At 37.3% G+C, this 16236-nt stretch overlaps 1 protein-coding gene across 1 annotated transcript; it reads right to left on the bottom strand.

Moving 5' to 3' along the window:
• Positions 1–30: 30 nt before the first annotated feature.
• Positions 31–15516, bottom strand: LOC133520986 (NADPH oxidase 1-like). Its single transcript, XM_061855706.1, has 9 exons — positions 15513–15516; positions 13770–13920; positions 10943–11057; positions 8474–8569; positions 4759–4893; positions 4032–4138; positions 1612–1734; positions 440–880; positions 31–204 (listed from the first exon to the last, which is right to left on the bottom strand). The coding sequence occupies exons 1-9, from the start codon at positions 15514–15516 to the stop codon at positions 84–86; spliced, it is 1293 nt and encodes a 430-aa protein (XP_061711690.1). The 3' UTR covers positions 31–83.
• Positions 15517–16236: the final 720 nt, after the last annotated feature.

The following is a 16236-nucleotide window of genomic DNA, read 5'->3' as shown; positions in this document are numbered from 1 at the left end:
TTTGTGGTTAGTAGAAAAAAGGGAAACTGCTTTCATTAAACAATTTTAATAGCATTTCAATACAAATGTAAGCACAATACTTATCAAGAGAAACCTTCGTGTACGAATGTAAATTTTGTTTTGCCTCTTGAGTTCTGTTTACATTTGTTTCTTAACAATTTTACTAATTTCTTTGGTCCACAGCAATATAAGTTTAGGTGATCCCTGTAAACAAATACAACATAAGTATTATTTTGTCATACCGGAGGAACATTCATTTTGTTTCGTCAGGGTTTTATAATAAACATTTGAAGTCGTAATAAATATTGAATAAGTTTAAACGACGAAAAAATATATTGAGTTGAATCAGAGGGCCATCAGTGTCCTAACAATTAACGAAATTTTCAATTAGTATTTTACGTAATAGAGAGTATTCTTAACTTCTTAAGTTGGAACTTACTCTGGGTATAGATGCACCCAAGAATCAAACAGTTGATCCCAATGAGGCCTGCCTCGCCTCACCCTGCACGCCAAATGGGGAAACTCTTTTGCTATACTATAATCTTCACTTACTCCTTTCGTATCATTATGTAAATAATCTCGTCTCTTTATATTCGGAGTGAGAAGAGTCGCTTTGTCATTTGTAACTACACGAGTTAGAGAGCTTTTTTCGTCGAGCAGTACAACGTGTGTTGAAATTTGATCTTTATTTGTATTAAGATTTGGTGCGTTTTGGACTGTACTCGTAACGTAGAGTTGTAAATGCAGCCGGTCAGGTTTGTTGGCATTTCTGAGTTCCATGAGGGTTTTGGTGGCGAGCTCTGTGACCCATGTCAGTTCTTTTTCGTGTCGTACTATCCATAATAAGTGAATTCGTCCGGGTAAGCGACTTCTTGGATTCCTGAAACAACGAAAATTGGATAGAGAAGAGACAATGTGGCACCGACTTAGACTGGAAAATAGGTATGTAGAATAGAATAGAATAAATAATAGAAAATATTTATTCGGGCAAAATAAAAGAAAAAAACAACACGTAACAAACTGATAGGTACCAGTATCATCATAATTGTAAAAAAAAACGCTCGGCTCGAATCAGGCGCAGATAAATCTCCAGCACCATGCTGAGTCGGGACCATATTGTGCCTTATATTTTATGTTTTGTTAGTAATAAAGTAGATCTACTTTATTATTTTATTAATGTTGATAAAAATGTGTGCTCACCCAATCATTAAATATAAAATGAGAAACAACAGGATAGGGGAGACTAACTACCTATATATACCAATACATGTAACGTGTTTTGTAGCTTTTAATTTTAAGACATTATAATTATTTTCTATAATATGTATGCGAGTTTTAAGATATATCTATGGGCCTGTTGCCTGAAATGAAGATTTTTCATTTCATTTCAATGGTACAGTCGCCATCAGATATATCGGAGCGGCCAAGGCGCTCACAAATATCTGAACACGCACTCTATTGTCGAGGCGTTGTTCAGATATTTTTGAGCACCTCGGCCGCTCCGATATATCTGATCGCGACTGTACGTAATGTAATAGGTAATGTCGCAAAATATAAACCACGCCTGTATCTCTGGTACGATATCTTTATAAAATATAGAACAGTTCTTACAGCAGCATGTGGTGCAGCAGCGCCACGAAGGGAGTGACGCCGACGCCCGCCGCCACGCACACCGCCACGCGCCGCCGCCGCGCCGCCTCCATGGGCGACGAGAACGGGCCGTCCACTAGGATACTGCAATCATACGAGTGTGAGTTGAACGGCCCAGGTCAGAATGAAACTTTGTAGGGTTTGACTTCAGAAATACCAATTTTGTATGAGAGGCACGACATTAGTGATACTGAAATATTTATTTAACATCTTGTAACTTAGGTACCCTATGTTGAACAAATAAAATCTTAAATTTACGATACTTAATTAAGGCAATGCCCTATAATCTATATTAACACACCGTAAAATTTACAAAGCGCTAAAATGTTATACTAAAAATAATAATTGAGTCAACAATACGGTTAAGGTAAGGTGGGTCAAGATAGAATGGTTTATTATTAATGAAATGAGTAGTGTTGTATTGGAATTACCATAAAACAAAGTATAAAGGTTTGTATTGGACAATTGTACATTAGGGGTTAGAGCAAATAATTGACTTTCCTTTTTCATATACTCCGCTAACGGGTAAAAAAACCTTGTGATTAAAAAAACTAGAGGAAGTTGGAATAGTGACTGGTTAAAATCGATATAGTTTCTAAAACCGTGTACATATGGATATACTTACTGTACGTTATTGATGATGGGCAATAGATAGGTATTCGAATTCAAACATTAAAAACTCAACATTGTTTGTTGTCTAAATCATCCTTAAATAAAGGAGATTTTTTTTGCTAAACATGTATTTTACTCTTACCCCGCCAGAATAATGCAGTTGACATTAAGGTATTTTTTGATATGAAAAACTACATACATCTTATACCATGTTTTCGTTCTGGGTAACGACGAAAACGTGTTATAAATGATGAACAACAACCTCATTTAGATTTAATAAACGAAATCAAATTTAAAAATCTCAGTTATTATTCGTAACTTTTATGATAGAAGTTACAGAACAGACCATGGGGTAAGATTGAAAATCGTCTAGTAAATAACGATAATACCACCATTGGCAAAATTCGGCCGTAGCACATGATTTCGCTCTTCAAGTGAGAATTGACCACTGATCTACGGGCCCCAACTAAATGGCAGTTGTAACAATGATGCCAGCACTAAAAATATTACACGTGATTCAGAATCACGGATGACTTTTTACCTTATTCCTGTTTTCAACTTTCCCCACCTTACCTTACAAAAGAATAAACAAAAAGAATAAACAAAATTCAATTAACCCTTCGCGCCTACAGTTTTTTGTCGCCTTATTCTACAGACGGAAACGGCTTACCGAAACTATATATAACTTTAGAAGGTACGAGTAGTAAGGTAGGAGTTTAAGCTCCATTTTATTTATTTAAGATAAATCATTATCCACAAATTAATATACAGGGTTATTTTTGAGCAGTGAGCCATACGGTAATATAAGTTGCGAAAAGTTCCCAAAAAAATGTTAGTGAAAATGTGTTATACATTTTATTATATTTTTCAATTTGTAGCCGCTTTTTGAAATCCGAACATTCTACACGTGCTTAGTCACCCTAAGGTCCGGTTCAGACGTCGCTCCGAAGTTGAGCGAGACAACGCTATACGCGTATTAAGGGACGTCCCGCTCGCACGTCGGAGTAATGTGAGGTACTACCTATTGCACATTTAAGGAGTGCGCTAGCTCATACTGATTTTCCTTAGCGTTGGTCACAGATGCACTTGATAAGCAAGTGGACTCACATTAAAACATAACAAACAAGGCGTTTGCGATGTCCTAATTGGCTAAGATTCTAGCATCCCTTCCTAGTGTATCCATAGTCATACTATTGCACAAATCGAAACAAACGAATACATTGACTTTTTTTATTTTTGATGGATAAAAATGTCAAAAAAACTTTTAAAAAAGTACCACTTTTTTATGTGTTTGCTGATCTATAATGACATATTCATATATGGCTTACTGCTCAAAAATAACCCTGTTAAAGGAACAGAAAATTATGCTAAAAGGTCTTCACTCAACTTGATGCTACGAAATAAGCTAGGACACACTACTAACACTAAAGCTAGAATTAGGTGATACTAATATCCAAGGAAACATAACATAACATATTTGTGTTATTTTCTCAAGGTGCACTGCACAGTGGGGGGAAACCACAACCACAACTAAGATAATCACTTGAATTTTGACAACCCTAAATAGCCTAAAGGGATAGTGCCATACATTAGAAAGGGACAGCATGATTCGTCCTTGAATTGCTGTCAAACTTCGGTTTTGTAGGAAGTTTTCTTTCTGTACGGTAGTATTATTTTTTATTATGTCACTAAACGTACTGTTGTGTATAAAGTGATACCTAGGTATAAAATAAATATGCACATACGTAGTTGCGATAACACAAATTCACCTGAGATTGTTTGGTCCGTTCTGCAACAGTAGCCTCTCTAACGCCTCAGTCCAATCGCCCTTTACTCTAATCCAAACAATAAAATTTCTCTGACTAGATGTAGGAACCTGTAACATAATAGTACATTACGATACAAGTGCGAAAAATAGGAAATTCGAAACGAGTGGCGATAAATTAAAACACGACCGAAGGGACTGTTTTAAATCGACACGAGTTGCGAATTACCTATTCGCACATGTATCGTACAACGTTTTACAGTACATATGGCCCTTTAAATGTTCGACACAGTAACGTAATATGCTACTTCTCGCACTAGTGCTATAAAGTAGCCCCATATGTACTGTAAAATAAACATTTGATCCCCAATAAGTTTAAAATATTTAAGAATTTGTACATCATACATATGTGATATTAAAATGAATAACACTCGATTAAAATTCGTTTCACGTTTTGGGTCCAGGTTACGTGATATAAATAAATTATTTTTTTGCACGTTGCCGGATTAAGCGTTAAAAATCAGAAGAGTTAAATCAGAATAAAAAAATTAAAGATTTTTTTATTCGCGTACGGAACTCCTATATAATCTAAGTTTGTAGGTGGTTATCAGTGCTAGGAATCCCTAGGAAATATACAATTAAAGTAGGCATTAACCACATATCGCTAAATCCGAGCAAAGAGCAAACAGATGACTACAGAGAACAGAAGTGTTTGGCTACTCAGTACTTACTTTAACAACAGTAAACGGGTGCCATTCGAGGCGGGAGATGTCCGGACACTGCAGCAGGACGTACTGACCCGCGCGGCAGCTGAAGTTATCGTAACCCAGGGTCAGGCTGAGCGTGCGCCCTGCCATGTGCGCTACCTGAAAAATATGTCCGATATTCTTAACAACTGTTCAAATAGATGACTCATACGCAGATTAAGCTCCTAACGTGTAGGTTCGCATAGTTTGGTAGATATTGAAGCTTAGTTTAGATTTTGTCTTATTTATAGTTTAGTTATAGTCGGATTTAGTGTAATACCTATTAAGACCTTCATTTGTCTTTTCTGTTCCCCAAATTTAATATTGGTGACACTACTTCACTTTACTGGCTTAGAGATCCAAAAAGAATCTGAAGCTGAGGCACTGCCCTATTCTGCTCCACTTCACGCCAGTTGGTTACTCCGAGGGCGGACAGGACTTTTAGGACTTCGTCACTCCAGCGGTATCTGGGACGCCCGGACGGACGTTTTCCACCCGGGTGCCCCTCATACGCTCTTCTCACAGCTTGATCCTCTCCCATTATCTCCAGGTGACCAAGCCAGCGAAGTAGTGTTGCTTTAATCTCGACAATTACGAGTATATACTTAATATTGGACACTGCCATCAACTCTAGCTCCCTATTCTTCCTGCGCCTCCAATCTTCACCTCTGATCGGTCCCGTAATCTTCCGCCAGATTTTTCTCTCCGCCACTAACAGCTTACCTTCTTCTTTCTGAGTCAGAGTCCAAGCTTGATCTAATTACTGTCTAGGTAGGATATTAAACTTGACTCTCATTTACCTGAATTGAATTTGAATATGACTGTACACCTCACTAGCAAAATATCAACCTACAACATAGTTGCGGTATTGGTTTAGTTATTATTTAGTACCTAACGGGTACCTAACAATTTATCTATCTCTGACGCACGTATTTTAGGTACCTAATACCGCAGCGCAGACTTTTCCTCATTGCCTAGGACCTACTCGAAACTGGTCAAAAAACCGAACAGAAGCGTCAGGCTATTAAATCAAAATCAATAAACGAAACGCTAAGTTTCATATATTAATAATTTGCATATCTTTACATATGACTTATGACTATAATGCTTAGAGCGATTCACTGTTGTCCCAAAAAGAAAAGGAATTGCAACCTTTCGCATCACCTACCCCCACTTATTGGGACAAAATTGTAATAATTTAGGTTTAATTTCCGTCAATATTTTCAAAGCGGCTTCCTGTTCTACGAAGCATTAATATTTATCCACATACCATACCGGCGTCTGTATTCCTGACCAATATTATCTCAGACATTAGAACAGAGCGTAGTACACATGTATCATAATTTAGTTTTCTTTAGTAAAGTAAGAAACCATTTCGGGTACATCCACTTAATCTTAATTTTAATAAATGCTTATAATAACTAAATTTATGACGGTAGGTATATATAAAAAAACTTCATTTTATTGTTTCCAATATCGTACCTAAATAGCAGTAAAGTGGTGGGAAATTATTCTTAATTTATTTAAGCTACTCTACAAACACAAAGAGCGTAATAGAATTAAATGCACTTCCAGTTTCATTGTTACCACTGTTTCCTTACACTACTGGGAAAATAGCACTTTACCCCATAAGCGCTTTTGTTGATCGAAAGTCACACGACTAATTCATTTTCATAACTTTTAAAATCCAATATTAATGCGATTTCAATTTAATATCACGATCCAGAAGCCATACAATGTATTGAGATCTACGTAGTTGGGGATTATGCAAAGTTTAATCGGTTAGTGGACCAAATCGCGGAACGTTTGCGACTGATGGCGGGATAACTGCCTGAAGCTGCATTCACACTTTCAATATCTGATAATGATTTGACATGTATATAACATTGTTTAAATTAAACATGAACTAGTAATTATGGCGGTCGGCGTCAAGCAAGCCCGCTTGAGCTTTAACTTCGGAGCGTGTGTTCTGTTGTGGGATTCTAGTGCTTTTAACTCGCGCTTATTTGCTGGTTGAAGTGCGAAACAGAGAATTGAATCATATGCATATGAAATCAGTAAAAAAAACATAATTTGAATGCCGCTCCTGTATATTCACCAAGTAGTTTGTAGGTTCCGTGTCATGGGGCTATTAGGAACAAAGAGAATTATTGGTCTGTATTGGTATTTGTATGAATCTATGAATATTTTTGGCAGTCGCCATAATCAGACAAATATTGCGATGGTCGAAGTTAATAATTCTTTTCAGGCGAGATAATTTTATGAAACGGTAACCGTGAAACGTAGTAAATCTCACAATATTAGTAAGGAATAATACTGAATCAGAGGCTAGTAAATAATTAAATATAGAAGATTCACAACCTCCACACAACACTGAACACTGCATGCGGCATGCAGGCATGCAGCATGCCTCATCATTATTGTAGATGGGCTATTCACTATTTTTGTATTTTATTAGCTTTGGGTGTTACGTTACGAAGCCTGTAGATACTGCTATTTGTTACATCGAGCCTGACCACATGCATAGGCCCAAAAGTACAATTAAAGTATGAGACTTATTTATTACCGACATATTGACCAGTATTGTAACTATTTGGCTTGGTGCCGACTTCAAACATATGAGTTCAGAAATGACAGAGTTCCGAGGTAACAAATTTCTCCCCCTTTTTGAAGTCGGTTAAAATGCGTCACTAAATACAAATTGACCCGAATTTAATACTTTTAATTAATTTGCTACTGTATTACTGACTAGACATACCTAAACCCCGTCGTGTTAGCAAAGTCTAGTCTACCTCCAGCGGATTAAGCTTTAATTGCCCCCCAGTGTAACTGGCATGGCGGCTCATACACTTTATCAAAATAATGCCGGCAACAGCACCATTTATTTACTAATTTCATTTAGACTATGTACGATTATTTATGAATATTAATTGCTCGATAAATTGTGCCGTAATGTTGCGCCGTGGATTTTTAAAAACATATTTCTATTAAGTATTGGAGGTAGGTAATAAATTTATATTATGCATTAAGTATTCTGATGCTGCTTTACGCCGACAAATAGCAATATTATATAAAACACGAGCAAAGCGAGTGTTTCACAGCCAGTCGATTTAGAGATTTCCTTATTGTTGCCGTTTAACCTTATAAAAGAAGGGTTTTGTGAACCATAGATTTGCTTTGGCAAGTTTGGCAGGATTGGTCCTTAGGATGGATTTAAGAAGTGGGGCCAACAAGATTTTCGATGTAATTTTTTAGTAGCTAGTGTAAGTTAAAACGCATTACGAATATTAAAATTTCAAGAATCTTTGAAATCGGAAAAACCTGCAGGGAAAAGTAGAATGATCCTTCTGATTTCTAATTAGGTACTCATTTCTTTTCTGCGCGTTTTACAAATTATCATGATACGTATCATGTGGGTAAAAACTCCAAAAGATGTAGCATTTTTCAGCGACAGTTTTCATAATACAGCTCATGTTCTTAAATACAATCCGGGCTATACGGAAAGAAGCCATCTACTTTCAGGCACATCTCTAACCCGCTAAGGGCCACTTTTTAACTGACAGGTCGATATCCTCCGGTGAACTGGTGAACTGGCCCACTGGCCCCTTTAGTGGGCTAACCATGGAACGCGTAGGTGGCCCTAACATCCGCGGTCCTTCTTTTAAACAATATTGATTGTAGACATTGTTTTATGACTCACCTGTATAATGTCCACTCTCGCTCGGTTTCTGGACAAAACCCGCCACAGGAGATCAAGGAAAAAACACGAAAGAGGAAAGGCCATCCAAATCCAAGTCTGAAATTAAAATAGAAAAGATTCATATAAAAAAAGTTTCTTAATTACTGATAACAAATCATTATTTATTTAAATCCTAGTGTTTAAACTTAGTAGACGGGACGGGACGTGCACAGCGGTGTTTATGTTAAATGGCTGCTCTACACGATGGCCCAGCGCAGGCCAGTCCAATATGCGTTAGAGGGAGTAGGTGATATTGCTATCTCATTCCACCGCATAGCTGCGTCCCTTAGGCCTTAGACTGGCCTACGCTGGGCCACGTGTAGAGGAGCCCAAAAGATGAACGTTGAAAACAATACACTCCTGTTTTGGGCAGTCCGTGTAACAAATGCAAAAGTATCCGAGCGGCCTCAGTGCCCTACTCAAATCTGAGAACACATCCGAGGTAAACGCAAAGACGGGAGATGAGAGTAAAATAGTACAGTCAGCCTTCAATAGTAGCAGGTGAAACAACGCGCCGAAAGTATCTACTCTACCACCCTCGAACACTTCCAAATATAAATATTTCTTGTTCAAAATATCTGCAACAGTTTTATTTCTAAATATAAAGTTTTTTGTTGGAATAAATACTAAATAGTAAGACAGAATGGTAGGTACTTTTGACGCATAATCTGAACGAATAATACTAAATTACAACTAAACTTTTGTATTAACGGAAACTGCGTAATCTAGGTGCTTAAGTTCAAGTTAGTTCAGAAACTAAGAACATTTAGGCCAAGAAGGTCCCAGACAAAAGCTATTAGGGACTAAGTTTCGAAACATTTCCCTTTCCATTACCTTAATTTTGTCTAGCACGCACCAAGAATACATTTCTACGTGTACGAGGGTAGTGTAAAGTTATAGGTACTACTACTACGGTACGGCTACTAGGGTTTACTATTTACGCGCTTCATAATGTTGAGCGATGTCATTTGTAAATTAAAAAACAAACACCTTTTTCTTTAAATCAAACTTTACTTGGGCTGTGGGCCTGAAAGGACATTGTCAAATGGCATTATAGTACAGTACAAACATACATATATTATAATATATATGGGCCTATTATAAAGCCCAATGCCGAAATGCAACAGTTAATAGCATTTTTGATCGATTCGCCATTTAAAATAACTATACGAGGACACGGATGAATAATTTTAATGGGAGGCGTGGTAGGAACCATCACCATGTCTAACGCTGGTATTCCTATTCCTTTAAGAGCACAATCCTCTATAGGCCATTAAAGTGTTAACTCTACTGATTCTTAGGATACCTTCCCAATGAGGCGGAGATGAGAGTAGACGTGCGGGAATCAACCAATAGCATTGGTTGTAATCTGGACGAAGAAAAGATGTATCATTTTTTTTCTTTTACCACCCAAAAGTGGTCCCATTGAAAAAAAATTACGGTACACCTCCGCCTTTGGGCCTTACGTATGTGTACCAAATTTAAATAGAAGCGTTCTTTAGTTCCGGAGCAAATTGACTGTAACAGAAAGCGTTTGGTAAGCAATGGCACTAAGAACGCTGCTCCAAAGTCCATAGGACGAGCTATTATTGAAAACCGTAACTAATTTGACCAAAATAGTTCCAAGACCGTTTTACTGCAATCACAAGAATTGAACTAGGTGCAGTTAATAATTTGATTAGTTGAAAGCACTATAAACGGCATTGTGAGAAGCATAATTTCACACCTGCAGCCTATGCGTTAACTATACGCAAAAGGCTTACAACGCTCTACGCGTGCAATTTAACAATGCTTACAGGGTTCTGATGGGGTTGCCTCGTTTCTGTAGCGCCTCGGGGATGTTTGCCGATGCCGGAATAGATGGATTCCATGCCATCATGCAAAAGAGGTGTGCTTCAACCTCGAACGGATACGGGACAGCACCAATAGATTCTTGAGCGTTGTCTCAGAAACGGGGATAGCCCCCTAATGAGACAGCTCCCTTATGTAATGGGTCATAGGCTAAATTAATCTTGTTATTATTATTATTATTTTTAATTGTATTATTTACTTTTAAATAATATTAATTCTAATTTTAAGTACTTTGTAGTAATAATGCTAACCCCGATGGACTTACGCCTGAAAACCCCGATTTTAATTTATTTATAATTTAAGGCAAATCACTAATACACCGCTGCCTTCGTGAGCGGCGCGACATACTAAGTTTTTGGTTTTTCATGTTGTTGCTTCATCACAGAGTTCCTATGGTCACCTCCATCATCAGATCACGTCGATAGTAACATAATATTGCATCGTCACCCATTGTAAATAGATAAATATGTATTGAGATGACAGCTGTCACCGTACCCAAGCTACCTATGCAAAAAAATACTATACTAAAAATTAAAGCGACTTCCAAAGTAAATATTGGTATTTTTCAATAACACTCACCGTTGACTGTATAGGTACGAAAATAGGAGAATCCCCGGAGGAGTTATACGTATTATTAGTTTCATAGTCGTAATTCAGTCTTTCTTCTGGCAGTAACTCTCTTTTCAGCACGCCGCTGAAAACAAAAGTGATCTCACTGAGAATGTTCAAACAAACTTAACACTGAGTGCTGCAGAGAAACATTCAATAAATAATTTACTGAAATGTAAATATGTTATACTAACAGTGCTGCCTATTTCGGCATCGAAACACTACATACTACATATATCAAAAAGCTACATGTATGTTACAATAAGGACTAAGTGTGACCACGTGCGTCGTACGTGTGAACAATAGATGTCTTCATATCTTCAGTGAATATAAAACAAGTAGGTTACCATTAAATTAAGTCGCATATTTTATTTAAATTATTTCGACTATCGTAAATATTTTAAGTTCTTATAAAACCATACAGTTTTTAAAGACCTGAATCGAATGATGTGCCACAAGTTAATCTTCGCCTATTTTTATTTTACATGTAGATAGATACATATTTTTCATCACACTTGCTCGAAAAAGATCTTATTTCATTCAAGGCCTATATTGTTCCCGTAGTAGTTATGGATTGTCAAAAAAACTGTCTGTGCCTTCGATGCCTAACGTGTCAAAATATGACTGTTTGTATTTAAGAATAAGTCCGCTTAAAAATTAGTTTTTCTTCGTAAGTGCGGTGAAAAACATTGTGTAACTCTGGGGGTAAGAATATTGCAAACTCGGGTCTTTCATTCCCTCCAGCCTGCGGCTGTTGGGAAGGTAATTTTGCTTCCAAAATTTCACTTACCCCCCTCGTTGCACAATTTAATGTACTATTAAGTCCTCTTTTAAAGTATTGTATAGTACCTCCGGTAAATATTACGTGCGATATAGTAAATTAAAATAACCGGCCAAGAGCATGTCGGGCCACGCTCAGTGTAGGGTTCCGTAGTTACTCTTCCGTCACAATAAGCTAAACTGGAGCTTAAAGTATAGTAAATTGTTAACCAAGGGATGAAACGGTACCTTTCACCTGAGTTAAACAAATAGGCAAATTTGCATAATCAGTACCTAATTAAAATAAGTCTTTTTACTATGAAGGGAAAACTTTTTGCGATAACTCAAAAACAGCTAAACTGATCATGTCCGCTATAGTTTTCATTTAATGTCTTTCTTAAGCTCTACTTTCACGATTTTTTTCATATTTTTTGGACCTATTTCAATTCTGCAATTTCCTATACCTATATTTCCTTATATTACACTATTGATAGGTATTATGTACCTATTTACCCTAAAAGTAAAATTAACACACATTGCATAAGGTCAAGCATCAATTTATTTATTAGGAATTACTTATGTAGTTACCCAGTTTTTGATCTCTCTATTTATTGTAACACATCAATGGATTCCAGTTAAAATTATGAAATAAGCCTTTATTAAGGTCATGGCATTGCGTAAGAGGATTTAATACTTGGGCGCATAGTTGACAACGAGCGTTAACGAACGTTCGAATTCGAATGATTCGACAGTAGGCATTGATTGACGTGTAACTTAAAAACGTTGGAATCAGTGACACGTAAAATAACAATATAAAATAACAATAAACCCCTGTAGATTTTTATAAGAATAAAACATCTATTAGTCACTATTTGTGAGAAATAAGTACTGTAAGTACTAAGGACCACATGGTAAAGTTACCGCGGCAGGTACCACGTAACAATTTGATGTCGACGCAAAAGCTTGTACTTCTACATTATTATAAAAGATGACCTTAAAATATGCACACAACACATTAAACGGCAAGTACTTAGAGCTGGTGCGTCCACCAGAACACATGGTAGAGCCATCAATGTACAGTCAGCTGCAGAGACAGTTGACCCCCTGCAAACAAATTTATATTCAAGGGGTCAGTAATCTCTGCAGCTGACTGTACACTGCGTAACACTAAATAAGAAAACACACATAGCATCCTAAACAATGCGTGAAAGCAAGTTGGATGGTGCATATTTACTTAACCACTGCAGTGCTGCGCTCCATATAATAAATAAATAATAATAAATATTGTAGGACATTATTACACAATTTGACTAAGCCTCACAGTAAGCTCAATAAGGCTTGTGTTGAGGGTACTGAGACAACGATATATATAAGTATGTATAAATACTTAAATACATAGAAAACACCCATGACTGAGGAACAAATATCCATGGTCATCACACGAGTAAATGCCCTTACCAGGATTTGAACCCGGGACCACCGGCTTCGTAATTCAAAATTCAAAAATAAACACTTTAGATAAGTACTAACATTGACATGTAATTTTGGTTATTGTATTATACTATAAATAAAATATACTATTATATTAATTATGGTTGTCGTTTGTTATAATTTATGATACTAGTTGGTGGAAATAAAAATGAATTAATAAAATTTTCTCATAAATGGACGGCAAACTCGATTTTGCTGGTTAAAAATAGGTCGCGAAGTGCATAGTTTAAGGTCAGTCAAAAATTAAAAAGTCATAAACATTTGCAGTCAATTTCGGGACTGCAATGTTGCATACAAATTCCATTTATTTGTCGAGTTCCTAACTTTTTGAAAAGTTGAGTTGGTCATATCAAAAGAAGGCATAGGTCCATTAAACAGCCAAACAGATGATCAGTACTTATTATTCTCTGCTCCCAACGTCGTCCGTTTAAAAAGAATCCTCGGCCAGCAAGTAGCTCGTTCAGAGCCTCGACAGCAACGTAGGTACTATTAATTTATAACGATTTGCTAGCAATATTATAACCATTCATCTGATATAAAAGCCTACCTTAACGGATGAACTATCAGCAGAACCATAAATGGCAAGTAGAGCTGATGCGTGTACCAAAACCAGTTGTAGAGGCGCCTCCGTACCACTCGTAGCGACGTCAGGCCCATGGAGACAGTGATGACTAGCATGGCTGCACCAGTAAGGCCTGCTGGGTAGACATGCGCGAAACAGTGCTTCAAAAAGTAATGCTATATCACATCACTTTTTCGAAAACGTAATGTTACACTGAGATATCACATCACTTATCACTCGAAACGAAACATTTACCCGAACGAATACAGCGCGCGGGCGCGCGCGTGATGGCAACATCACACTCATCACAGTCATCACAGTACTAACTACATTATGCAGCGAGTGTTAGGACACTTAGGACTCTAGGGCGTATCATATCGGCGCGTCGATCTATTACGCATTGCGTTTTGTCACCGCCATGTGATAGATCGTTTTTGTTAATGTTTTTATTTTTATAGTCGTAAAATATGCATCATAGATAAAAAATAAAAGAAAATATCTGTTAATTAATGAGATAACGCCATCGAGAGTCACTAGGTAGTATTTTTATTTGGGTATATCAATAAAATTATGATATGATACTGATACGAGAATGTACTGTAAACACTAGTGTTTACAGTACCTATTAAATTAAAGATAAATAAGAAACTTCACTCGTGCTTAATTTAGTTTGCCGCGAAAGTCAACCAAACCAAACATTTCACAACAATAATAAACAGTAAATACGTTTTTGTTCGTCAAATTCAAACTCGCAAGCGAATTATCATTTAGCCGCATCCTTATAGGTAAAATACTAAAAACATTGTAAGCTCTATGGTAACGCATTACAGTTTTAAATCGATTGCAGGTGCAAAAATCCGTTATCGTATCAATTTAATGAAATTTGCAATAACTCAAATGCGACTCCTACCGACCGGCCGAGCGGACCGATCCGAAGTGTTCCGAAAGCATTGCGGAATGAGAGCGAGCGAGCAGTGAGTGCGGGTGCAAGCGGGATAGCAAAGTAATGATAGCATGGCAAACAAACATCACACATCACACCATTACGTCTCATTGCTCATTATACATTACGCGGATTGTACTTGAACGGACCTTTCGTACCGACTACCGGCGCGTCAATCTATATTGATGCTTTACGAGTTTACGCGCGTTTCGGCCAGTCATGTGCTCGAGTGATGTTTGAAGTAATGCTTGGTTTCTCGGAGTGATGCGTAATGCAACATTACGCGTTTGAGTGATATCTCATTTGTGATGTTACGCGCATTACTTACACATGTCTACTTGGTTTCTCGGAGTGATGCGTAATGCAACATTACGCGTTTGAGTGATATCTCATTTGTGATGTTACGCGCATTACTTACACATGTCTACCGGCCGAGCGGACCGATCCGAAGTGTTCCGAAAGCATTGCGGAATGAGAGCGAGCGAGCAGTGAGTGCGGGTGCAAGCGGGATAGCAAAGTAATGATAGCATGGCAAACAAACATCACACATCACACCATTACGTCTCATTGCTCATTATACATTACGCGGATTGTACTTGAACGGACCTTTCGTACCGACTACCGGCGCGTCAATCTATATTGATGCTTTACGAGTTTACGCGCGTTTCGGCCAGTCATGTGCTCGAGTGATGTTTGAAGTAATGCTTGGTTTCTCGGAGTGATGCGTAATGCAACATTACGCGTTTGAGTGATATCTCATTTGTGATGTTACGCGCATTACTTACACATGTCTAAAGGATAGACCCGAAGGAAAATTAAATTAATTGTCTAAAAATATATTTTCACACAAAACATCGGAACTTCTCCGAGAACGTTTCTTATTCACAGTTGTCTCACGGCCAAAAAGGCGTGTTCAGGCCAGTCTGTCCAGTGGTCATAACTCTCAAGAACAAGATACTTTTTTGCATGTAGGTCTGAGAGAAGGTTCTTTATTCTACAAACTACTGAATAGGTACTTACACAGTACCTAGCCTACCTTCCTATACGAGCCGTAGGTAATATTTCAAACGGGTAATTTTTCAAAACCTATTTTAAGATGTCTTCTATTACGTCATATCATATGTGATGTGTTCGGACTTTGGAGTAATCTCCGAACGTTCTTCCTTAAGAGGCCTTATTCCTACAGACGAGCGTATTTTGTAAAATGCTTCCTTTTTCATTCAAGATTACGACGTAACTATTAGTATTTATTCAAAAACTGATAACGTACTTAAATAATCGTTTCCTAAACTAGGGGCTCCAACAGTTCAAATTTTCATTTTCTCTTTTAAACCTCTTTTTTAATGAGGTTTTTTGGGAGTCTTTTCCAAATTTTGCAGTGAGATGTGGCGTTTCGGTTCTCAATTTTGCTATAAACAAGAATCATTTGGTACATGAATGACTACAATTTGATTCAACATATCTCGTACGAGGGGCTGGAATGATTAACAATCGAAGATTCTTTTGAAA

This window comes from Cydia pomonella, chromosome 9 (genome assembly GCF_033807575.1).
Source record: "Cydia pomonella isolate Wapato2018A chromosome 9, ilCydPomo1, whole genome shotgun sequence".
NCBI lineage: Eukaryota > Metazoa > Arthropoda > Insecta > Lepidoptera > Tortricidae > Cydia > Cydia pomonella.
This window is presented reverse-complemented; position numbering and strand designations above follow the sequence as displayed.

Bases quoted from the DNA above. Each gene is read 5' to 3' on its own strand.
- LOC133520986 (XM_061855706.1), bottom strand. The intron at 1,735-4,031 runs GTGAATTTGTGT...GTATGATTGCAG, and splicing joins AACGGACCAAACAATCTCAG to TATCCTAGTGGACGGCCCGT. The intron at 205-439 runs GTAAGTTCCAAC...ATTTGTTTACAG, and splicing joins TGGGTGCATCTATACCCAGA to GGATCACCTAAACTTATATT.